Below are 26585 nucleotides of genomic sequence, written 5' to 3'. Positions count from 1 at the left end.
GTTAGCTATGACTGATGTCTGTGATATAACGAAATGTGACCATGAAAATTCTAGAACTTTATCCCTGTCCACTTCTAAGACTGTATTCTAAGAAAGCTAAAGCCATAAATCACTGACTCTGCTTAATCAATATGGATTCTGATAAAACTATTTTGATACAGTTGTGCTGTCAACATAAAAAGTCATCATAATTTCCTGACAAATCTGACATCACAGATTCAGAGGATAATCTCAACAATAAAAATTCAAAAATCTACAAAGTGCAAAGAAACTCTAGCAATGAAGAAAATTTTCGACCTCCATTATTTGCCTCTTTATATATTTGTTTATTACCAAGTCAGCCTTTCATTAGGTGAAGGGATATGTTCTGTTATCTTACTCTTAAGATACCTAAGACATGTTACGGTTTAATAATGCCAATAATGGTGTGTATATTAGCTCATTGAGAAAATATCAGATCCCTTGATTGGCTTTGTGTATTTGATTACCATCTGATCTTTTGCAGAGAAAATAAAAACTTTCATTGCAATACGCTGTCTTCCAGTGACCATCAATATCCAGATAAACACATGCTGATTTCAATTTGGGCTCATCAGCAGCCCAATTGGTGTATCTCATCCTCCATTTATCTGTCCAAGCATACTCATTATTGGTCTGCAAAGACAAAAAAAAAAAATTAACATGGAGTCTTGTTTATTTAGAAAACACCAAAAGAACCAAGTGAGGAGTAGAAGTATATTTAAGACTGTGATTTGACAAATCTTCAACATTTGAGAACAAAAAGGACATTATAAATCATTTCTACCAACTTAAATTCAGTTTAATGTCACCTATCTTTTATAAAGACCCTTGGACTTCTCCATAAAGACATCCTTGAAAGCTAATTTGTAAAACATAGACTTAAAAAAACCCCTATGTTGGGGCAGCTGGGTAGCTCAGTGGTTGAGTGTCTGCCTTTGGCTTGGGTTGTGGTCGGGGGGTCCTGGAATTGAGTCTCACATCAGGCTCCTCATGGGAGCCAGCTTCTCCCTCTGCCTATGTCTCTGCTTCTCTCTCTGTCTCTCTCATGAATAAATAAAATCTTATAAAAAATAAAAATAATTATAAATGTCGGTATAGTGGAAATGTTGTTTAATCATTCTAAAAATAAATAAAAGCCTATTTCAAACTCATGAGAGAATTGTGACCATGTCTATAAGAAGAAAATGAGTGAACTATCAAGTGAATTAATTACTAAAATTAGAGTCAACATAGACATAAAAATGTCCTGCCTAAGCTTAATCACAGAAATCATTATGGAACTACTTACTTTTAAATATTCAGTTCCCTACTTAGGAAGTTCTCTGCCCATAAAGTGTACATTTTGATCTCTGTAGCACAGCATTAGAAGCTCTATCAAATCTGACATCAACCTACTTTCCAGTTTTATCTCCTTCTGTCCATTTCTCTCATCTTAGTACTCCTTATGTTCCACCATCCCAGACCATATCTATAAAGTCCACTTTCCCTAAGAAGCCTTCTTGGCCCTCTTTTCTGACTCAACCGATCCCTTTCCTCTCCTCTTTAAGCACTTTTATAGACTTCTCTTCAACCTTTCTGATCTTGTCTCTCTTAGTTACTTGTAGAAATCTCTATTTCTTCTACTAGGAAGTTTTCTGGCTGACTAGATAAGTGGATGGAGGATGGATGGGTCACAGACCATCAGAGAAGGCTCATTTTAAGAATATTTTGGCAACTCCATCACCACTCTTAGTTCTGTGCCCCCACCCCCACCCCAGTTCTCTGCCAACCTGCCTTTTTCTTTTATGGAGCACAGAGAATTGACTGCAGTGAAATTCTTCACACAACTTTAGGACTGATAACTCTAGAATGTCTTGCCACAGAAAATAAAAAGTATCCTCATCATCTAGGAACTATGCCTCTGATCTGGTTTCTTAATTTCCATGGCACAGCTATAATTATGACACTAGAGAGAAACAAGTTAATAAAAAAGGCTTAGATGCAGAATCTAAGTTTAACATTCAAAAGCAGAATTAAAGTTAATATAAGTTATATAAATCTTAGTTTGATTTCTGACACATAGCACTAGCTTGCTAAATCCTTGAAGGCATTGGATCCTTGCAAGATTGGATCTAATTCACATTAGCATCACTCACATTGCCTAGCTCAGCGTCTTGCAGTTATATGTAAGACATAAATAAAGAAATAAAACTTATTTTAATTGATTGATTAATATAATTAATTTAAATTTAAATACATTTTATAGTATATAATTTGATTTATTTAATAAATAGATTTAAATTAAGTTTATTTAAAATAGATTCATGTAAAAGATTTTATGTAAATATTCAACAGAATGAACAGAAAGAGAATCATGCTTAATCACAATTTATCAATCATGTCAAGTCACTCATGTTTCCAGTATCTTACCAAGTTACTGTTCAGGGCGATCCACACAGGTTCATTAAATCTTTGCATTTGCATCCATACAAATGCATTGCTATAGGGATCTAGAATGCTAGCAATAAGGGAAGTGTGAAGCTTGCAATACTTCTCTGCTTCATGCCACTCTAACTTTAATTTCACGAGTGAATAATTACTTTCCCCATATTCAATAAAGCCATCTGTTGGAATTGTTGTTGGAGAATTAGGCAAGGAAGAGTCTGGAATAAAAGATTTGTTTTTATTAGCATTATCAATAAACATTACTTTGAGTGTTAATGGTACATTATATCTATTACCATATCTCATATATTATAAAAATAATCAGGGTAGCATAAATCTAAACCATCAGGTGCTAAAAATATTTCCATGAGTCATTTCATACCAAACACCAAAAAAAGCTCTGTTTTTTTAACCAGTATGTCTGGTTGAATGAAATAATTTGCAAACTGTATTTAGATCATTAATAAAGATATGTAATCAAGTTTCTAAACTATATTAAAAAAAAAACCCCAAAAGGCTTGAAAATTCAATGAGATCTAGTATCTGAATGAAAGAAACAACACAGTTTAATTCCATCAATTAGGGATCCCTGGGTGGTGCAGCGGTTTGGCGCCTGCCTTTGGCCCAGGGCGCGATCCTGGAGACCCTGGATCGAATCCCATGTCAGGCTCCCGGTGCATGGAGCCTGCTTCTCCCTCTGCCTGTGTCTCTGCCTCTCTCTCTCTCTCTCTCTCTCTCTGTGTGTGACTATCATAAATAAATAAAAATTTAAAAAAATGTTTAAAAATTCCATCAATTAAAAATATCTATCATCCTGTCATTACTAATCTTTAGTTTTACCATCTTGGGCATATTTCAAGGTTATCAACCATCTTCTTCCCCCTCCTCCATCTGTTGCACCCAATGCATGAATTTGCATCTATTTGTATCTATTTGACTCAACCTGTTCATAAAGTACCTTGAAGAGACTGCTTTAAGTTCTGGCATGAGGCCAGATACCAGCTCTGGGTTCATTCAACCTTTATCCCAGCATAAGGCTTTTCTCCTACTGATGATTATCAATGCCTTTCATCCTGTACCCTCATATCTCAACCAAACTGACTCAGGGGCTGGAGCCCTTCTAAGCCAGAGTCACTTTGACTTTCTGAACTCTTCCTCAGTCTTCTAGCATGGGTTTCTAAAGGCTTTTTGGGCCCACCCATTCTTTGTGACACTGTCAAGACCCCCCCCCAAAAAAAAGACCTTCTTTCTGGGCCCCTTAATAGATGGCCTAGGGTGAGAGGTTAGCAAATGACAACCATAAGGTGAAATCTGTTGTCTGTTTTTGTAGCCAATGAGCCAAGAATGGCTGGACCAAAAAAAAAAAAAAAAATTTCAAAGAAAAAGATTTTGTGACATGTCAACATTGTATGAAATTCAAATTTGTGTCCATAAATTGAGTTTTATTGGAACACAGCCACGGTCACTTATTTAATGTTGTCTGTGATTGCCTAGTATCACAGCAGAGTTGAGTAGTTGCAACAGAGAATGTACATTTACAGATAAAATATTTATAATGTGTCTCTCTACAAAAAAAAAAAAAAAAAAAAAAAAAAATTGCCAATCCCTAGTCTAGGATTCTAGATGTCCTTGCCTACCAATTTTGTCTTGGCTAATTCTCAGACATGCTCCACTATATACGGACCTAATCTACCATCTGCCTTGTTCTGTCACTGTACAATGCCAAACCTGGTTTTGATTATGCCTAGTATGGTAATGACTTTATTTTGGCCGGGGCAGCTTCCCCTTTCTTTTGCTGCTGCTGCCACCTTGTGTTGGTAGAAGAATATCATTAAACCAAGAGACCCAGACCAGCACCCTTCCAATGGTACAGCTTGTAGAGACTGAATAACCACCATTTCCCAACTTGAGGAGCTCTGAATTTGTCTTAAAACCACTGGAAAATTTGGGGAGCACTAAAAGTGGCAGAGGAGGCTTGACGTAAAGCTTAAAAGTTTCTTGGAAGGCTATGTGCAATTAGGAAACAACTCATCTGTCCAATTTGCTTGTTTATTAAAACATTCATAAACCAATTATAATGAAAAACTAAACTAAAATACTGGGAGGTTTTTTTCAGGTGGTTTGATCATGGGTACTTTTTTCCTTCGTGCTTTTCTGCACTTTCAGAAATGTCAACAAAGAACAGGTATTATATATTTTTTAAATGATGGGTTTTATATTCATTGATATGAATAAAAACATGAATGAGTATGCTAATATGATTACCAATATTTATTTTTTAATAAGTTTTGATGAGTGGCAAATTTCTATCACTTATGGTAAGAAGAGAAAGATTTTCAAAAAGCTTGTGGGTCACTATTCATTCCTGGAAGGATACTTCTTCCTTTCTTCAAAACAGAGGCACGGATGGCATGTTCGGCATTTCTGGTGGCCTGAGATTCTGGTGCCATAGGACATAGCATAGAGGGAGAAGCAACATGTCCTGGACATAAATTAATGAATTAATGAAATTAATTCTGAATTAATGAGAGTTTAGAATTTCTACAGTACTTTTTAATCATCCAAAAATATCTTGTGATTTCCACTCATTGTTATGAGTTGACTTAGTTCCCTGACTCCCAAGAGAATGTAGAAAAATCAGTTTGATGCAGAAAAACAAGTACCTTCCAATTCGCACTCTAAGAGCTGTGCTCAGGATGAGAGAAGCCCATCCCACCCTACCTCCTCCTTTCTAAACCACCTTTTAATTTCTGGCCCTTTTTGTATAGGAAGACATTTGTATTCTTCTTTCACTGGAGGCTAAAGTACAAACATAATCTTGACTCAGTAACTATGCACATTTTCTGTTTTATTTTTCTGTAACTATAGGGCTTCCTAAGATATGAAAGAAACATAAATCAGATATCTAGGGATACAGAGTTGGCTTAGTCAGTAGAACATGCAATTCTTGATCTCTGGGTTGTGAATTCGAGCCCCGATGTGGGGTAGAGAGATGACCTAAAATCTTAAAAAAAAAAAAAGATATCTACATTTTTAAAGGCAGAGAATACAGAACCAATGGAGCTATATAATGTTCTGTGCCAATGGTTCTCAAATTATGCAAGCAGAACTGTAATATTCTTACTGTGACATTTTTTTAAATGGTGTACCATCCTAAACTTCTAATGAGGCTAGAAAAAGTTCCAACCTCAAGTGTAAACTGCACAAAATGTTTGTAACGGATGAGGCGGTACACCCAGGACAAGGTCATAGGTGTCACCCTTTTTTTCTGTTACAGACACACATGGATTGAGGTGAGAAACAATGTGCAAGGCAATGGCCATTCTTTAAATAAAACTTTATGTTTTTAGAGCAGTTCAAGGTCTACAGCAAAATTGAGAAGGTCATTTTTTTAGACTGTTAAATAACCTCAGCTCTTTGGGACGGCGAGGTTCAGTACAGCTTACCAGGAAGTGTCTGGCAAATGTAGCCCCGCTTGCTGTCACACGTGTCATCCATCCATTTTCCTGCATCTCTTGACTTCCCTCCAATAATAACAACACAGTCAGCCTGTACATTTGTGGAGAAAGGAGGGGGGGGGAGCAGTGTGAATCAACAATTGTTTAAATAAATTAATAAGCCAAAAAAAATCCCTCATTCCCAACCACCAAATTTAAAGACATCATCCTAATTCATTGACAGTTCTGGCCAATTCACCCTTACTTTCCACGCAACTGCTCACACTTTCTATGTGGATCTCTCACAGTGAACTCTTGCTATTGTTTTTAAAGATTTTATTTATTTATTTGAGAAAGAAATAGAGAGTGAGGGAGCATAAGCCACAGGGAAAGGCATAGGAGAGGGAAAAGCAGGCTCCCCACTGAGCAAGGAGCCCCATGTGGGGGCTCAATCCCAGGACCCTGAGATCATGACCTGAGCCAAAGGCAGATGCTTAACTGACTGAGCCACCCAGGCACCCCTGAACTCTTGCTGTTTTTAATTAAAAAGTCAGATAGATTTGAATAATTTTAGAGACAGGTTGGAGAAACTTTGCCATCAGAAATTACATTAATCCCTATCAAAATTTAGCAATCAAATGTTAGAATACAATGTCTTCTCCATCTTAATTCTCATGATTCAAACCCCCAAACAGGTATCCTACTGTTAAAGGGAAATAAATATAATCTATATTTTTTATTGCTAATTTAATTCATAAAATATCATTATGGATTCAGACCAAATTGTTGGCATGTAGCTAGAAAGCTTCCCATCTTATTTGCAATCTTACAGGGAAGTATGCCAGGCTGCAAAGAGTTTTCTATTTTTTGTTGTGAATATGTTTGCAATATCAAGCTTCCATAGGATAGTCTGAGCCAAAGCAAATAAAAAAGTCATAAGATCTGCACCTGCCAAAGTGTTCATCCAGTGTTTCAGATGAAGATTTTGATTTATTACATGTTGGGCTTCTTTAACCTATCAGTTCTAATAATTATATCTCACACCTATAATATCTGGCATTGTTCTAAGTACCATCTATGTATTAATTCCTATAAACTCACATCCATCCGATGTGGTTGGTACTATGAGTACGCCCATTTCATAGCTGAGAGCTCTGAGGCACAGGTTAATTGAGGCACAGGTTAACTTGCCCAAGGTTGTACAGCTAATAAATAAGAGTTAGGATTCAAACTCCAGGCATTCAAGCTCCTAGCACAGGCCTTAGTCACTGCACTACCCAGCTTTTCAACAAGTGAGGAATGCAAAGCATGCTGTGAGCAGGAGTGGCCCCCAAGGAAGGGTTTCTTGTTGATAAAGAGCCACAAAGGAAGGAAGATTGGGTGTTTTCTGACTGGATAGAACGACTGGAACTTCTCTACCATGCAGTAATGAAGAGCTAAACCAACATACCAATGATGTAGAGCAGAAAGATGGAAAGAACCCCAGGCATTAGCTCTAACCCCCTAATCCCTGATCCATAGCTACCACTGCTTGCAATGCTGCACCAACTGCCTTTGTGACCTCCATGCCTCTAGCCTCATTATCCTATGAACTTCAACCCCCAGGAACTCCTGATCCTGCATTTACATGCTCCACTCATTCCCATCTTCCTTCTTAGCTTTTCTTATCTTCCATTACCCTGGCTTACACCCTACGCTCTACTTCAGAAAACCTGTACAGAGCAAGTATGTTTCCACTACAAAAGACATATGAAAAGCTCTCTCACACTCTCTTTATCACACCGTGTTTAATCCTCTTCATTTTTCAAGTCCTAGAAATTGTTAACAACACAGTATGTGTGTTTTGATTACATTTTTGTGAGATAAACTTTATATTTTTCACATACTAAGAACAAGTCTACAAATAAATTCAAAACAAAATTGTTTTTTCCTGGATGATGAAATTACAGATTTTGCTTTTATTGTTTTTGCTTGTCTTTATGTTCTCAAAACAAATGAACAAACAAAAACCACTTGAGCAATAATAATTTTTACACAAAATTCATGTCTCATCCAGAAATTTTTCTAAGCAAACCTTGCCTCATTCCATTCTGCTTGAATTTCTTCACTAAATTTTTAGCCTTCATGAACGTAATGAAGATTCAAACTATTTCTCCACAGAAAATCACCAACCCATCATCTAAATGTATCTGCCTTACACAGAGCTAACCCAATTAGCTATTATAAAGGCACCATTGTGATCAGATAATTTTTCTGCTCTAACCTTTTCTTGCTGCATATCTGACAAAGTCCAATTTAAATGGGGCATTTAAATTTCTCTAAATTCTGCATCAACCTTTCAATGTTTACTCCTACTTCCTTTCTGTATAAAAGCCTTGTTATATCCAAAGTCATGTACTCCTGCCCAGCCCTACCTGGTGTCTTTTTCCTGAAGACTATTCACCTTGCCCACTTAGCATGGCCTTTCCCACCCCGTACACCCAACTTCCCGATCATTGTTTTAAACCTCTTGAGGAAGAGACCCGTAGCTGGTTCTTTCTCATATTCCTTCTTTGCATCAAATGAAAGATAAGAACTGACAGATTAGATCACTCTATCCCATAGTAAGCTTCTTTCCTCCTAACTACTACAGGGCTTTATAACTGATCCTGCCATCACACCCTTGCATTTCTCACCATCTTCTTTCCCGTGGAAGACTTGTAGTCTAACAAAAGTGTGGGCTTCTTTAAGACAAGAACAAAATCTTTTGTTTCTTCATGTTTTTCCTCAATGCCTAGTGCGGTGTTTAACACTGATGGGTTGACTGTCCAATGATACAAGATTAAAAGTAATAAAATAAAGAAACAATCATCTGTCTCTTAGGTTAATATATGAGAGCAGCGAGCACAGTGGCACACAGTAAGTGCTCTACAAGTGGTAACTCAATCATGATAATTTCTATCTTTAGAAGTAGTAGTAGCTGGGCATCTGGGTGGCTCAGTGATTGAGCGTCTGCCTTCGGCTCAGGTCCTGATCCTGGGGTCCTGGCATTGAGTCCCACGTCGGGCTCCCCACAGGAAGCCTGCTTCGCCTTCTGCCTATGTCTCTGCCTCTTTCTGTGACTCTCATGAATAAATAAATAAGAATCTTTTAAAGAAAAAAGTAGCAGCAGCTGCCAGACATACACCCCTAATGATACAAGCCTCGAGAGTTTAGAGGCAGTTGATACAGCTAAAATTGATAACTCTGGGTTCAAGTGTACATACTGACTGCAACATAGGCCCAGATTGGAGCTGGCTTTCCCATCCATTGAGACCGCCACCACCTACCCCACAAGCTGAAGAGTCCATAACTGAATTTACACCCCTTCCCTCGAGGCTGGCTCAATCTAAAACACTTAAGATCCACAAGAATGAACCAGATCAAGGAAAACTCTGGTAGATTTTTCACAGATTAATCACTAATATGATGACTCTAAGTAGGCTGACAGTGCATGGAGAGGTGACCTGAAACTGATATTTACATCTTCATAGGAAAGACTGCTTCTTCTTCCACCAGGGTAACCTTTCCCCCAGTTTGTAAAATGAACTCCTCGCCCATCCGTCCAAAGGAATGTGTGCTCTGAATTCACATCATTCAGCCCAATCCAGGCATTACAAGTGGAGTCCTTCATGTGATAGGTAAGAAATGCTGAAAAGAAAGTTCCACAGGGTAATTTTAAACTTTGGTGGGGGAGGGGAGGAAGATACTCAAACTACGGAAAATGTTCAAAATACGTAATTTTAAAACATTGAGTACATGATTAATGTCTTTATTATGATTTCAAAGCACTTACCATGAAAACAAACACATTCTAACCTAACATCACGTTATCACTTCACTTTGTACTTTGGAAAGTTTCGTATAATAAAAGTCTAGGTATTTATCCGGGCCGCTGCAGATAGTTGTGCAGGCCGTGCCCTGCCCAAGGGCAGTGGGGAACTGGGACAGGGTGGCTGAAATCCATCCCAGGCCCTGTGCTCCATTTCATACAGCCCGATCTGGGTTGTGGCTGCCTGCCATCCTGCAGGAAGAGGCACTGTTTCTAATTCATACACAGTCATCCCATGAGTTTGCAGGTGTCCTGATTCTTTAAATAAGACAATCTGATTATAATAATGAGGGGGCAAACAGGGTGCTTCATCCAGAAAACTTCTAAAAATGAAACCTACTTGTCAAAACAAGAAGCATTAGGCTGTCACATTATCACTACTTTGGATTTCCAAACCAAAAGAGCCACCCAATTAGAACTTCTCCCGGGGAGCAACTGCCAGGGGTTGGTGGCCATCCACCAGGTGTGCTGGGACCAAGGGGGCATCGTGATGCTAAGCACTCCCCTCAGTAGAAGAGAAGATTTGGAAAAATGCACAGAATGTAGAACAAGTGTGGCCTCTTGCTTCCTTGCCAGTTCTGCACAGAGAGGATGGTGGCAAATATTCAGATGCTGTAAGGGGCTTAAGTGAAGACGTGCCCCATCCCCTGTCCATTTGCCCTTCTGCACGCCTCGCACACCACACGCTGCCTTCCATGGCTAGTGACCTCATCTGCCAGCAGCCACGGACACCTAGGTGAATGAACACCAACTCTACAGAATATTTTCCAAACATGCTTAAACCCGACTCCCAAATGCAAATAGGATACTGAATGACTAAGCATCTGGGTTATTAAAAAGAAAATGCAAAATAGAAAGAAGCCTGAAGAGATACAATTATCTGTTTATTCATGAACAAACATTCCACAGAAGGGTCACTGTTACGTGTTTATTCTCCTGCCAGACTAGCAGACACAGTGACCACTGTGCTCAGGGATTTGCTTATTTCTCAATCAAAGGTGAAAAAAATAAATAAATTAAAATTAAAATTAAAAAAATAAATTCTTTCAACATTTTTTAGAGTGAGAAGAACACAGCTAGATATTTATTTTGGTTTTGTTTTATTTCCTAAATAAGATCAGAACTTTCCCCATCCCCAACTTGAGATGAATGTGGAAAAGCACTACCTGCCAGGATTTCAGCACTGACTTTGTTTCTGCCAACAACCACAATAAGAATTCAACAACGTGTGTCTGTTTTGCCAGGAATAATGTTATTTTATCTGAAAATTGTTTCCTTCTGCACATCTCTATTACCCAGGTTCTAATTTTGTGATGCCAGGAATCAGCACTTTGTGGTTAAGAGAAGAAATCAATTATTATTTTTCTCTGCTGGGTAGCTAGGTCCAAAATGTGGTAGGCCAGTGAGAGAAATATGAATATTATATTCTTAAAACGTTTCTATTGTGTGCTATGGTTTGACCCTTCTCTTTCAATGTCTGGCAAGCTGCTGAACTTGACAAAGGCTCTCAGTGAAACTTTGGTTGATTTATTGTATCATGTGTTCCAAGAGAGCACATGGCGGCATTTACAGAGTAAACATTTGAGACAGTGCCACAGAGGGTTTTCCTGTGTCTTTCTTCTTTTGTATATTTTGTACCATGTTTTCCAGTAAATGATTCTGGAAGTCAAAGAATCTCAGAACCAAAAGGGAACTTAGAAATTATGCAGTTCCTCAGCTCCCCCTTAACATCTCACATAAACTCATTCGTACAAACACTTGTTGTAGATCTTTCGTGCTTTGTACCAGTCAGCATGTGTGACTCTATAACATCCCATTGAGAACTTCCCAGTGTAAGCATTTTCACAGCCCCGTAGAGAGCTCACAGAACAACTTATTTAATCAGTTCTAATTGTTAGAATGGCTTCCCAATTTTGAGCCTAAACCTATTTCTTTGCAACTGCTATCCACTGCTTCCTTCTGGAACTATACAGCTTTACATCTTCTCTTTTCAAAGCTCACAGCCTTTCTTTCCGGGGCTGTGAAAGCTGAGGTTCCTTCAAACAAGCCTCACTCAATGCCTGCTGTGGCTTCCAAAACTTCCATGAATTTAGTTACTTCATCTGGCTGATCTGTAGGTGGGCAGCATCCTTCTTAAAATGACAGGTCAATAATTTACTGTAATATCTATTTCAGGTAAGGTGGCCATGAAAAGACCATTGCCAAATTGGTCAACTATCTTTCTCTTGACAGTATAATAAATTTTCCAATCTGTTCTATAGATATGGTGAGTTTTCTCCTTCAATATTTTCTTCAAAGCTCTGGTTTATCTTTACATTTTAGGGGGGGGGGGTGTCTCTATTTGCTCAAAGTTCATATTTAAAAATTAGTTTTATTGCATTTTAAGGTATGTGATCAACCATTTAGAGGCACAATAAATGGAAAACAAGCAATTTTTCCATTTTACTTCTAGAACTACTCTACTTCTTTGACTGCTTGAGGAATAAACTGGTTTGGTGGAAACAGAATGGAATGTAAATGGAAGAGCCAGTTTGATTCCCAACCCTCCCACTAACCAAGTAGGGTGAGGATAACCTGCTTCACACAGTTGTCCTAACAATGAAAAGGGACTTTTTCAATCAGAGAAGGACAAACATTATATGTTCTCATTCATCTGGGGAATATAAATAATAGTGAAAGGGAATAGAAGGGAAGGGAGAAGAAATGGGTAGGAAATATCAGAAAGGGAGACAGAACATAAAGACTCCTAACTCTGGGAAAAGAACTAGGGGTGGTGGAAGGGGAGGAGAGTGGGGGGTGGGGATGAATGGGTGACGGGCACTGAGGGGGGCACTTGACGGGATGAGCACTGGTGTTATTCTGTATGTTGGCAAATTGAACACCAATAAAATATAAATTTATTATTAAAAAATAAAAATAAAATAAAAAATGAAAGAGATACCACTTCCCACCAAAGAGAGTGGTGAAAATTAACAAGACAGGAAACAACAAATTTTGGAGAGGATGTGGAGAAAGGGGAACCCTCCTGCACTCTTGGTGGGAATGTGAAATGGTGCAGCCACTCTGGAAAACTGTGTGGAGGTTCCTCAAAGAGTTAAAAATAGAGCTACCCTATGACTGAGCAATTGCACTGTTGGGGATTTACCCCAAAGATACAGATGCAGTGAAAGGGCAAGACACCTGCACCCCGATGTTTATAGCAGCAATGTCCTCAATAGCCAAACCATGGAAGGAGCCTAGATGTCCATAGAAATATGAAAAAAGAAGCTGTGGTCTATGTATACAATGGAATATTATTCAGCCATCAGAAATGACAAATACCCACCATTTGGTTCAATGTGGATGAAACTGGAGGGTATTATGCTGAGTGAAGCAAGTCAATCAGAGAAGGACAAACATTATATGGTCGCATTCATACAATATAAATAATAGTGAAAGGGAATAAAGGGGAAAGGAGAGAAAATGAGTGGGAAATATCAGTGAGGGAGACAGAACTTGAGAGACTCCTAACTCTGGGAAACGAACAAGGGGTAGTGGAAAGGGAGGTGGGTGGGGGGTTGGGGTGACTGGGTGACGGGCATTGAGGGGGGCACTTGATGGGATGAGCACTGGGTGTTATGCTATATGTTGGCAAATCAAACTCCAATAAAAAATATGCAAAAAAAGAAAAAAAAAGAGAAAAAAAGGGACTTTTTGTGTTAAATGTCCAGCAGAGTGCCTACAACTGAATAAAATAGTTCTCCACGTGTGTTTGGGTTTTCTTCCCGGCCTAATGTTTACTCTGGAAAACCAAAATATCATTTACTATCAGCAGGGGAAAAGAATTACATATTTAAGGGCATCATTGATTACACAATGGTTGCATACCTTGTTCTTTCTCATTGCGGATTGATACCAGATTTCCCCCAAATCCTATGCAAGCTTTTCGTGCCTCTTGCCAATTTTTTCTTTCTTCTTCAACAAATCCAAAGATTTTGAAACACTTGGATGAAAGAAAAAAAAAAGGAACTAAGTAAAATAATAGTGTTTGCTTTAAAGAAATTAAAATTCTTCATGAAGATTATAGCTAAATATAAATTTTCTCCAACCAAACAGAGATCCAAAAGGCTAAGTTAGTTTTATAACCCAGAAACTTCCTTTGCAAAGTTGTTTTCTTCCTCAGAACAAAGGACTCGTCCATTTGGAGAGTATCTTCAAGTATACTCTCAATTTCCATAGAGAACTTGAAATAGCAACCTCTGTCCTTGCCTAAAATTTTCTAAAGTCACTAGAGAAGCAAAAGTTACCGCCATACTGAAAGATTCGCATTGTCAATCCACACACTGATCAATGCCACAACTACAACTAATTTTTTTTAGTACCTTGTTATTGTAAAAATGCCAGCCCTCCTTACAACCTCCTGGGACAGAAGGCACCGTAGGAACAACTGTGGCATTGATGCTGCTGTTGTGTCTCTGGCAAATGAAGGCATTTGGATAACCACAATTAATGTCATTCCAAAACCCTGGCAAAGAACAAAATAGCTAAGTTAGACTTACATATTTGCATTTAAAAACACTCTTTTTTAAAAAAAATGCATTTATTTTTTTAAAATAGATTTTATTTATTTATTCATGAGAGACACACAGAGAGAGGCAGAGATACAGGCAGAGGAAGAGGCAGGCTCCCTGTGGGGAGCCCAATGTGGGACTCAATCCCAGGACTCTGGGATCACGACCTGAGCCAAAGGCAGACGCTCATCCACTGAGCCACCCAGGTGCCCCAATGCATTTATGTTTTATAAGGAGTCTCAGAAAATGGCTTAGACTACAACCATCATTTTTACACAAGTGACTAGAAAGATCCATGCCATATTCTTTTGTTCTTTCACTTAAACTGATAATAGTTCAACTTTATAGATAGCTTCCTATGAGCCCAGAATAAACTTAGTGTTGCAGATGTATTATCTATATCACTATTAAGAACTAATAATAGTAATCTAATAATATCTAAACTTATATATACGAAGCATTTGTTTAGTGTTTTACATATATTACATCTTTAATCTTCTCAACAATAGGTAAATTCTATCATTATTCTCATTTTACAGATAAAGATGTGGAGAGAAAGAAGGGAGATAGATAAACATTCTGGATATTTTGCTCAAATCAAAACATAAAGAAATGTTTCATAAAATGAGAAACGACACAATTGTGTCATGTATTAGAGCAAATGTTAAGCATCCATTCTCACAAACCAAACAGTTAACACTGCTGAAATTAAACTTCTTTATTTTCTCTGCTTTTCTTGCCTGATTTAAATGTACAACTTGCTACTTTTAGCCTAGGGATGTAGCAGATGACACATCATACGACAAGGCAAATTCACGAAGATTTTTATATTGTCTACCTGAATTTGAATACATGGTCACACAGTTTTCATCGTCATTTGCAAAATTAGGTTCACCTGTGGCCCAAGCCACGTAATCCACTTTGCTTCCATCCATCCAACTGGAAAAGAAAATTCAGGCATTTAGCAGTAATAATCCAAACATTAGGATAACTGGCTGCAGTTTGGTGTGGGAAACAGATTAGTCAATGAAGATGAAGAGAGTATGGGATTTAAAGCAAACAGAAGAGAGGAGTCTACAGAGACTAGCAGGAAAAAGCCCAAGAAGTTGCTGCTTCCCGTGGCACTGGGCTCCTCTGCAGCAACCTGATGCCCTGGCTAGTCTGTCTTCTTTTCCTTCCCTGGAAGAAGCTACCTTTAGTCTTGAAGTGAGAGAGATAATGGAGATCCCAGTTTCTCTGGAAGTGGGTCAGAAGCAAACAGCCTCTCACAGTACTTATTAGACATGATTCCCACAAAACAAAACCACCCATAGAGAGAGACCAAGAATTCAGAGTTTCTCATTAAGCCCATACTCTGATTTTTATGTTTATTCTAGGTTTCTCCTAAGGTATGTGGGTCAATGCTTATTTTCATAAATTATAGAAATTCAGAGACTGTTAGCTGGAAAGAGAGCAAGAGATCATCAAATTCAACCCTCTCATTTTAGAGATGATTAAAATGGGTGCTTGTCCAAAGAAGCATCAAACATTTCTGATCTTTAAAAATAATGAGTGTGAGTTTTGTTCTCTATTGCTCAAAAATGGCAATTAATGGTCAAGCAGAACATATGTGGCTAAAACATCCGTGCCTGAGCCAGGAAGACATATCTGCTCTTCAAGCTTAGGAGAACATTGTATTAATGAACAAGGAAAGAAACCCCAAAAATGTACTAATTTCCTCCCTCCCACAGCTTTTCCTGGCCCCTGTATCTAATGGAAAACAGTACAGTCATTCCTTTGAAGGGAAAGCATTTCGTGCAGTTGAAAGGGAATTTCAAAGTAGTGCTGTGAAAGCAGTAAGTGGGGCAACTTAAAGGCCCCTTTAATCCTGTGCACCAAGGATGGTCTAAATGGGAATCATAATTTTTAAAATAAGTTCAGTATTCATATATGTATAATATATCTTCTTTGTAGATCATTGGCTAACATGTGACAAAACCCTAAAACAAAGACAGGTGGAGTTTTGCAAGATTAAATCAGACTTTGAGTTATCTGTTTGAGAATTATGATGCTGAAAATATGAAACAGGATTTTTAAAAATTCCTTTTGTTTTTTTAAAGACGCATTTTAGATTGAGAATTCAGTAGGATTTTTAAAAATGTATTCAGCAAAACTAAAGTCTCAAAAATAACTCTTAGATGTTTATCAGATTAGTCTCTGAAGCAAAGTTGTTTTATTTTGATGTACTTACATAAACTTTTTATCCAAGCTGATCATTAAGCCAATAAAATACGCTGGTTGTGCATCATTCCTGTTTACCTAGAGGATGGAAGTTTACATATAGTTCAATCCATACATATATGATAGGAAAATTCCTTTTTTTAGAATATTTATTTATTTGTGAGAGAGAGGGCAAGTGGGGTGAGGGACAGATGGGGAGAGAAAGAGAATCTCAAGTAGACTTCATGCTGAGCACAGAGCTGGGGCTGACATGGGGCTGGATCTTAGGACCTCAAGATTATGACCTGAGCCAAAACTAAGAGTTGATGCTCAATCAACTGAACCACCCAGGCACCCCTATAATAAGAAAATTCTTAAACAAAATGTACTTATTAATGAGGCAGCCCATTTGGAACCTTTTCTAAGAACAGATTCATGCAGAGATTTTGTTGTAAAAGTCATGTTTTTCATAAAAATTAAAAGAAATATTGGGGTGCTTAGCTGGCTGAGTCAGAAGATCATGCAACTCTATCTTGGGATTGTCACCCACATTGGGTGTAGAAACAAAGAAATAAGCTTTAAAAAAGAAAACCATGCACAATATACAAGAATGTGAAGTTATAAAACAAATACTTTAAATCATTCTCTATAATTCCAAATGGCTACAGTAATTATTAGGTTGTTGGAAGATATTCTTGAAAACAAAGTAACCACATGGTATTTTGCTTCTGAAGAAAGACTTCATCCACATATATATTTGTGCAAATTAGGAAATATCCTCAAAATTTCAAACCAAAATATATCCACAAAGATGAAGGTAAGTCAGACTACACTCTAATCCCTTTGTCAGCAAATGATTTTTTTTTCATTACGTTAACTATTTTTTTCTGCTCTCCCTCTTACCTCCCTTCTGATAAGCAACAAGGATGTCATGAAGATTTTTAAAAAGAAATACTAAGCCAAGTGCCTTTGGAAAAAAAAAAAAAACCCTGTACTTTCTATGTTATGTGACAATTTCGGTCCAACCAAGAAAGATTTTTTTTAAAGATTTACTTATTTATTCATTCAGAGAGAAAGAGAGAGAGGCAGAGACAGGCAGGGGGAAAAACAGGCTCCATGCAGGGAGCCTGATGTGGGACTTGATCCTGGGTCTCCAGGATCACTCCCTGGGCTGAAGGCAGACGCTCAACTGCTGAGCCACCCAGGCATCCCAACCAAGAAAGATTTTTATGTGAATAATCAAGCTTTTTTTTTTTTTAAATAATCAAGCTTTTTTTAAAATTTTTTTTTAATTTTTATTTATTTATGATAGTCACAGAGAGAGAGAGAGAGAGAGGCAGAGACACAGGCAGAGGGAGAAGCAGGCTCCATGCACCGGGAGCCCGACGTGGGATCCGATCCCGGGTCTCCAGGATCGCGCCCTGGGCCAAAGGCAGGCGCCAAACCGCTGCGCCACCCAGGGATCCCAATAATCAAGCTTTTAACCAACAATTTGGTCGAAATAAGATAGGTTTTTAAATAATCAACCTACACTGTACACAAAGAGTCCAGGATTGATATATAACAACGAGTTAAGAATTATGATATTTGAAAATCAAATTAGTGAACTCAAAGCCATCATGTGTAGGTCTTCACAAAGCCTCGACTAAAAGCTTTCTGGGTTCTGTGACTCTGCATTGAATATTTAAGCAATCAGGTCACTTGTTTCTGTTACGGCCACCATTTGCCTGTCCTCCTCTGGCATTCACATCTCCCCCAACCTTAGAAAATTCAAATACAGCACATAACTTGAAATTGCACCATCGGGTACCAATAGTAGGCATTATCTTTGCTTATCACATCACTGTTTCATTCTTAAATTAATCAAATTCTTACATATTTCCATAGAAACTTCTTTTTACTTTCACTTTGAATGGAAACAAGATCGCCAAAGTTCTTCTTGCAAAATTCTCTGGCTTTGTCCATGGTTTCCTTCTCTTTGCTAAAATAATACTGGTAGTCTTTGTAAATAACCCACCCATCTTCAGTGACTGGCGGATCTGAAAAATTAATGAAAAAGGGTGATGAATTTTACTTAGACAAATTCAAGAATCTGGTATGTGTGCTTCACAAAAGTGAAAAGGACAGAGTCGCTTTATCAGAGGTATCTGAAACTCTGAGAACCCAGAATAAGCAAGATATTTATGCCAAATACAGACTGCATTGCCTAAGGCCAGATATCCACCTTGCACCAACTCGAACTTTTTCTTCTCAATTTAGTTCCATGTATCATCATTGGGTAAAGGAACTCTCAGTGTTATTTTTATCAATAGGATCACAGAGCTGGCAGGAGTTACATACCTGCACCCATGATGTTCTGAGTTCAAGAAGTGGAAGCTGGGAGAAATCAGCTTTCATCTCAATATAACAAAGAGCCTGTAACAGATGGACTTGGGTGCTTCAGTGTATACCTGGAGAATCAAGGAATTCACATACCAGGAGGGCTCCTAAGCCTTCTTCCAAACCATGGTATTCTACGATTCTGTGTTATTGTAGACTGAATTAGAGTCCCCAAAGATATCCATGTCCTAATCTCTGGAATCCATAAATATTACCCTATATAGAAAAGGATACTCTGTGCATGTGATTAATTTAAGGGTTTTGAGATGGAGGTGAGATTATTCTAGATTATCCAGTGGGCCCTAATATAATCACAAATATCCTTAAAGAGGGAGATCTGACTACAGAAGAAGAATAGAATGTGATAAATGAAGCAAGATGCTACAGTGCTGGTTTTGCAAGATGGAGAAGGGAGCCACCAACTAACAAGTGCAAGAAATGGAGTTCTAGAAGTTAATAAAGGCAAGGAATCAGATTCTCCCTTAGAGCCTCGGGAGGAAGCATGATCCTGCCAATTTTGACCCAGTGAAACAGAGTTCACATTTCTGAATAAGTGTGTGTTGCTTTAAGCCAGGGGGTTTGTGGTAATTTGTTACAGGAACCATTGGAAACTAACACAGTACTAAAGAGGAGATCCAGCCCCTTGGATTTGATTCAAGTGCCCTTGAGATATTGTATTAAAACTCCTTGTGTTTGTGCGTGTGAGCATTTAGAGGAAAAGATCCAGACTTCCACAAGATTCTCAAAGATATTAAGAACTCTGCTCTTCCCAGGTTAAGTATGTCTCATAGAGAAAGGAAAGAGAAGAAAAAAAGGCTACCGATATGGAGTTCATAAAATATGAAAACACCTACTGTCTTGAGGAGCTGGCGTTGGCTCAGGTTTTGGTGTTTTTCCTGGAAAACAAAAGAAAATCAAATCATAAAGTATGCTGGAACTTCTGCAATCACATGTTCTTCTAATTTTACTATTTTCATTGGGTCAAAATAGCTAAAAATATAACTGCTCTCTCTGTCCCCTCCTCTTCCACTCCCTAATTCTCTTACCATGTCGTAGAGTTAGAGAATGAAGGACAGCAGAATTAGGTAAGTAACAGCCACCAGAAATTGGAAGACACTTTTCAGGTCCAACAAATAGTGTCATATAAAGAAAAAAAAGGAACACAAGTTCTGGATTCAGAAAGCCTAGGTTCAAATCCCAGACTAGGGCTTATATTGCCTACCTTCAATTCTTTCAACTGCAAAAAGGAGTTAGTAGTATGTGTAGAGAGGTAGGGTAAAATATGTGTGCTATTGGTATGTAGAAGGTATTGGTATGTATTATACATACATTGGTATGTATAATTAGCTGTGAAATTACTTAAAATTTTATTATTTGAAACCATTAAAGATGAACTATTTGTTTATAAAATGTTTTCTTCAAAATAATCTCATTTTTATTAAATGTATATTTTACTAAAAGTTAAATGAACTTTCTGTCCAAGTAGTTAATGATATATCTGGACTTTGTTGGAACCTGATAAAAGGACTCAGGTTACCCAGCTTGACTTAATGTATTTAACATCTGTTAAGAATAGAGCTACTAACAATACACAAAGAAACTAGTCATTGGGAGTTAGGAGACCTCTAAAGAAAAACTGGTCACCATTTATTCCTCCATTTGAAAAACTTTGAAAACACTAATCTATGCAGAAGTAGGGAAAATAAGCAGACAGACAGTGGGAGAGCAACACTGTTGTGTCTCTAAGCAGTGGCATTGGGACAGTAGCCAAGGTCCCCAACAGCAGAGGGCAATGTGGTTCCACTTAACTGTTTACAAAGGAGGAAGATTATGTATAGCGTGGTTCCAGGGAAGATCTGTTTATTCCTTTATGTGAACATAAGAACCTGGATCCTCTGACTTCAATGCCTGACTTGGATGTGTGGAACTTTCTGAGTCCCAGATCATAACTGATAGCATGCAGTGATATTTTTTGACCACCAATAGCATGGTGGGTGTAGTAGTACCAAGCGCCTCAAAATGGTGCTTGTGCTTTGTGCTGAACATTTATTTAAGAAATCAATATTTAGAATATTTGGGAAATTTTCACCTACTGGATGGCTGACATAGGTCAGGGGGTAAATATCCCCAAAAGAAATGGTATTTGCATTACACCCACTCCTACCCCTGTAGAACGTGAGCCAGAATCACAGCTCGTGGGAACTCTTTTAGAGGACGTGACTCTTGTCCAGGATTCCCGGGTGGCCTTTTGATCTCCTGTTCCTTTGGAACATTTATCTGTACTCAGTGACTTCATTCTTATCCTGTGAATTGGTGGACCCTGCCAGTTCCCTTATTTTGTTATGTTGTTTGTTTGGTTCTTCTAATAAAGGGAAAATATTAGGATATCAGGAGGTTAGTTCTCCAATCTAGGATAAAATAAAGCACAGGTTATCATACCTTTTTGTATCTGGCATATCCAGTTGTTAAGATGTTCACAGTTAATATCATTCCAGGACATACCAGAGTCACCTTTCAACTCACCACAGTATTCAACATTTTGATAATTGTTAGGTTCTCCATAAGCCCAATTTTCATATGAAACCTATGTTAGAGACATTACATTGTAACCATTAATCATTTATATCAGGCCACTGCCTATCATTTATCCAAACAGGAAAAGAAAGGTATATTAACATTTTTTAAATCCGTTTACTTTTTTTTTTTGCAGTACTTTGTTTTGAAAGCAAGGTTGATGAAAATGGGTAGGAAGGAAATAGCACCCATTAGATAGAAAGTTTCAAAGCTGAATAGAATATGCTATTAATTATTATAAAATTTTCTGTGATCTGGGGATCCCTGGGTGGCTCAGCAGTTTGGCACCTGCTTTCGGCCCAAGGGATGATCCTGGAGACCCCGGATCGAGTCCCACATCAGGATCCCTGCATGGAGCCTGCTTCTCCCTCTGCTTGTGTCTCTGCCTCTCTCTCTCTCTCTCTCTCTCTCTCTCACGAATAAATGAATAAAATCTTAAAAAAAAAATTTTCTGTGGTCTTATTAATAAAATGGATCCAGGGCTGCAAAAGTGGGATTTAGGGATCCCTGGGTGGTGCAGCGGTTTAGCGCCTGCCTTTGGCCCAGGGCGCGATCCTGGAGACCCAGGATCGAATCCCACATCGGGCTCCCGGTGCATGGAGCCTGCTTTTCCCTCTGCCTATGTCTCTGCCGCTCTCTCTCTCTGACTATCATAAACAAATAAAATTTTTTAAAAAAAGTGGGATTTATATATATAGGGAAAACTTAGCAAAAAAAAGCCCCACTTCTCAGTATTGGGAATCCCTAAATCTGTCATATCCCTACTGCTTAAGGGATAGTATTTCACTGTGATGTTGGAAACTTTCTCTTTTTAGATAGGCAGGATAGAGAAGTACAATTAAAAAAAAAATTAAAAAAAGAGAAGTACAATTAGTTCTTCTTATAAAAGAAAAGGACTTATGAAATACTCCTAACAAAGCTACCACACTTCACCTAAATTAACAGTGAAAATCAATGAAGGGGATGGGTTCAGGTTCCCTTTGCAGTTTTCAGTGTGGAATCAGAGCCAAGAGAGTTTTAGATGAAGCATTTTCCAAAAATATCAATATGAAATCCAAGTGTCAATGGAGCTATGAATTAAATCACTTTACTTCAGTGCCTTGAAAAATTGCTGATGGTTTATAAGAGGAGGTAGAACTGAAATTACACAAAATCACTTCCTGGGATGACTGGAACACTAAATGCTGCCAGCATGTGTCCTAGCCTCTCACTTCTCCATTCCCGAGAATGGGGAAGGCTGACAAGGCCTAGTGGTTACTAATGGATTCTTGAAATTTGTTCCCAGATCTCCTGGTCTATAAAAGGCTGTAAACACTCAATTTTTCATATGAAGTTTTTAATTTTAATTCCAGTATAATTATACAGGGTTATATTAGTTTCAGGTGTACAATGTAGTGATTCAACAACTCTACACATTACTCAGCACTCATCATGGTAAGTGTACTCTACATCCCCTTCACCTCTTTTACACATCTTCCCACCCTCCTCCCTCTGGTGACCACCAGTTTGTCCTCTATAGCCAAGAGTCTGTTTCTTGGTTTGTCTCTCTTTTTTTCCTTTACTCATTTGTTTTGTTTCTTAAATTCCACATATGACTGCAATCATACAGTATTGTATGACTGACCGGCTTATTTTACTTAGCTTATACTTGCTAGCTCCATCTATGTTGTTGCAAATGGCAAATTTTCATTCCTTTCATGGCTGAATAATATTCCATTATATATAGTAATTTACACCCCACATCTTCTTTAGCCATTCATCTATCAATGGACACTTGGCTGTTTCCATAGTTTAGCTATTGTAAATAATGCTGCAATAAACACAGGGGTGCATGTACCCTTTGAATTAGAGTTTCTATATTTTTGTTGTAAATACCCAGTAGTGCAATTACTAGATTATATGGAAATTCAATTTTAACTTTTTGAGGGACCTCCATACTGTTTTTCATGGTGGCTATATTAGTTTGTATTCCCATCAATGGTGCACAAGGGTTCCTTTTCTCTACATCCTTGCCAACACTTGTTTGAAACTCAATTTTTAAGAAGTTGAACTACTCGCACAAAATTTTGCATGATAGAATGAAAACATTATTTTATTTAAACTAGCAAAATGAGTTTTCTAATTTTTTTTCATCCAGTCCACTATGCTTATAACCTTGGGTGAACAGGAAAACCATATTAAGGCAGGAGCAGAATAAAGACCCAAAATAGCATTTACTTCTGCATAGAAAAATGTTTCTAGTTATCGATAATAATCTGTTTTATGAAAAACTTGGATTAAGCCATAGGATAGCATGAAAATAAATACATGATAAACTAAGACAATGGTATATAATTAAATTACTCACAGGAGAACCATCACTCCAAGTAAAGCCCTCTGAAGGACTGCCATATGTCAATCCCAACCAAAACAGTTCATGGTAGCTTCCACTAGCCCTGTAATTTTACAAGACACAAAGAGAGCTTATACTATTGGATAAAGCAAGTCTAGTTACCTAGAAGAGCTAATCAAATTTTAAAACTACCTTCCAAACTTAAATTAGTATACCAAAGAGATTCAATGAATAAATAAAAGCATTATGCAATTGCTGTGCAATTTGGTACACCTCATAAATATATTGAAAAGGAGCCACCGATTGAGAATATTTAATTATAAAGCACTGAAAGATATTCATTTATTGATTTAATAACATGTATTGAGTGTCTGGTACTTTTATAGAGCAATTTGTCACAGGATTTATACCTACAAAATTAAAGCATTTGGAAGTGAAGCCAGATCAAAAAGGTCCTATGGATTTGGTATACAGTATAGGCACTCAAAGTAGCATTATGAGCCAAAAATTTCAGAAATATAAGAATTTTCTCAACATCATTAGCACCAGATAGGTAAAAGAAAGGAGTATTATATAGAAAAGACACTTACGTTATTAATCGCCATATTGCTTGCTGTTCTTCTTTATTATTGATACTAGCTAGATCACCACCCAGAGCTCTACAAAAATCTCGAGATTCAAACCATGTTTTCTTCTCATGTTTTCCTTTTGCAAATAGCTAAAGATGATACAGTTTCAGAAGTTATTTTTCACTTCATTGCTTACCAAATCAAGAGAATTAATTATTTACTTTTGATGAGATTTCACTTTAGAGAAATAAGACACCTCTATGGTGCAAAACAATGTAATTCTCTTGGTTGAAAATCAATATAGAAGTAAGTATTTGGGTAACAAAATGTGTGAGATGATTTTGTTGAGAAAACCTTAAAAAATAAAAGCATGTTATGGCACAAGAGAAATTAGATTAAAATCTTAGAAGTTTCAGAAATATGGGAAAGCATACAGCTCACTGTAGAAGACAGGCTTAATTTGGTTAGGTGTAGAAAGCAGCACTGAGATGGGAAAGAAAGAAAAACTTTTGTCTCTCTCTCTCTCTCTCTCTCTTTTTGAGAAATTAGAGTTTCTCTTTTTTTGAGAGAGAGAGAGAGAAGGCTTGTGCAAGCAGGGGCAGTGGAGGGGCAGAGTGAGAGGAAGAAAGAGAATTTTAAGCAGACTCCACACTCAGCCTGGATCCTGACTCAAGGCTTGATCTCATGACCCTGAGATCATGACCTAGTCCAAAATCAAGAGTCAGACACTTAACTGACTTAGCCACCCAGGTGCCCCCAAAAACTTTTGAGAGATAGCAACAAAACACAAATAAGGAAAACTTCAAAAACAACAAAAAATGTGCCACAGTTTGTTATCCTGTTTAGCTTAAACAATGAGTAACCTGGCAGTATTCCAATACTCTGTAGCTGGTGTCCTTTACAATGGTCTTGTCTTTTTTTTTTTTTAACAACTTTTAAAGCACATGCCACAAAAGACATGTATTTGGTAAAGCATCTAAAAAGGTTATGAGCTGAACTAAATTTAATAGATCATATAAATTAGGGAATATCACCTATTATCCAGAAGCCTACAGTGAAATGGAATCCCAGACTGGAAAATACCTGTCTGTATGCAAATATTATAGAAGTCCATTGTATCCCCCAACTTTTCTAATTTTCATTCATTGTTTCTCATGAGTCATGGTCCTTACTATCATAGGCCTGTGGGAAATAGGATTTGCTCCCAACTGACTATGGCTGCCCAGCTGTCACCACATAACTCAAGGCAATCTTCACCCTGACCCTAACTTGAGCTATCTAGACAAAAAGTACCCTGAGCAACTTTCCACATCAATAACTCCCAAAATTCCTGTGAGCACCTCAACCTGCTCAACTGTGATATAAGATTTTGTTTTTTCTTAAAGATTTTACTTATTTATTCATGAGAGATACAGAGAGTGAGGCAGAGACACAAACAGAAGGAGAAGCAAGCTCCCTGGGATCCCTGGGTGGCGCAGCGGTTTGGCGCCTGCCTTTGGCCCAGGGCGCGATCCTGGAGACCCGGGATCGAATCCCACGTCGGGATCCCGGTGCATGGGGCCTGCTTCTCCCTCTGCCTGTGTCTCTGCCTCTCTCTCTCTCTGTATGACTATCGTAAAATAAAAAAAAAAAAAAAAAAGAAGAAGAAGAAGAAGAAGCAAGCTCCCTGCAGGGAGCCTAATGCAGGACTCAATCTCAGGACCCTGGGATCATGACCTGAGCTGAAGGCAGACACTCAACCACTGAGCCACCCAGGCACCCTAAGATTTTCTTAAATAAATTTACTATCACCTAAATTTTATTAATAACTCCTATACCTTAATATGTACAAAGATGGTCCATATATTTCCAAACAAACCCTACCTAAGCACCTCTAAAGCCATATAATTTTCTAACGAAGCACATATTCTAATTTATTGAATATCCATCTGGATAACATCTCTACCAGAACCCTTGTTCACTTCCCAGCTCTGAAGAATTCCACCACTTTTCTCAAAATCCTGCAACAAATCTCCACAGCCTACCACCCTCCAGTGAATGGCCATGTATAGGATGAAATTGGCCTTTGTGTACTTAATTCAAAAGTTTCCAGATGCCACAATAAACACCTGATTTGCTTTCTGTTCATTTTCAATTAACTCATTTACAAAATCCTCTTCTATCTTGGCCCCAAATGGTCCCTTCTAGGCAAATTATGCATTTAGCCCAGACTGGACTGAACAGGTTAGCAGTCTCCATGGCTAGTAGTGG

At 37.9% G+C, this 26585-nt stretch overlaps 1 protein-coding gene across 1 annotated transcript in view; it reads right to left on the bottom strand.

The window, feature by feature from the left end:
• The window catches only part of MRC1 (mannose receptor C-type 1), a 96928-nt gene that overhangs the window by 11269 nt on the left and 59074 nt on the right, over positions 1 to 26585 (bottom strand). Inside the window, exons 13-25 of the mRNA XM_055332445.1 lie at positions 24357 to 24484; positions 23782 to 23869; positions 21300 to 21444; positions 19715 to 19756; positions 18357 to 18520; positions 16513 to 16580; positions 15121 to 15221; positions 14094 to 14236; positions 13600 to 13714; positions 9385 to 9551; positions 5892 to 5994; positions 2431 to 2663; positions 489 to 654 (exon numbers count right to left, since the gene is read on the bottom strand). Of these exons, the coding sequence (XP_055188420.1) occupies positions 489 to 654; positions 2431 to 2663; positions 5892 to 5994; positions 9385 to 9551; positions 13600 to 13714; positions 14094 to 14236; positions 15121 to 15221; positions 16513 to 16580; positions 18357 to 18520; positions 19715 to 19756; positions 21300 to 21444; positions 23782 to 23869; positions 24357 to 24484 (1663 nt within the window). The remainder of the gene's footprint in view (positions 1 to 488; positions 655 to 2430; positions 2664 to 5891; positions 5995 to 9384; positions 9552 to 13599; positions 13715 to 14093; positions 14237 to 15120; positions 15222 to 16512; positions 16581 to 18356; positions 18521 to 19714; positions 19757 to 21299; positions 21445 to 23781; positions 23870 to 24356; positions 24485 to 26585) is intronic.

This window comes from Nyctereutes procyonoides, unplaced genomic scaffold (assembly GCF_905146905.1).
Source record: "Nyctereutes procyonoides isolate TBG_1078 unplaced genomic scaffold, NYPRO_anot_genome, whole genome shotgun sequence".
Lineage (NCBI taxonomy): Eukaryota > Metazoa > Chordata > Mammalia > Carnivora > Canidae > Nyctereutes > Nyctereutes procyonoides.
Note: the sequence above shows the minus strand (reverse complement) of the source record. Positions and strands in the feature narration are given on the sequence as shown.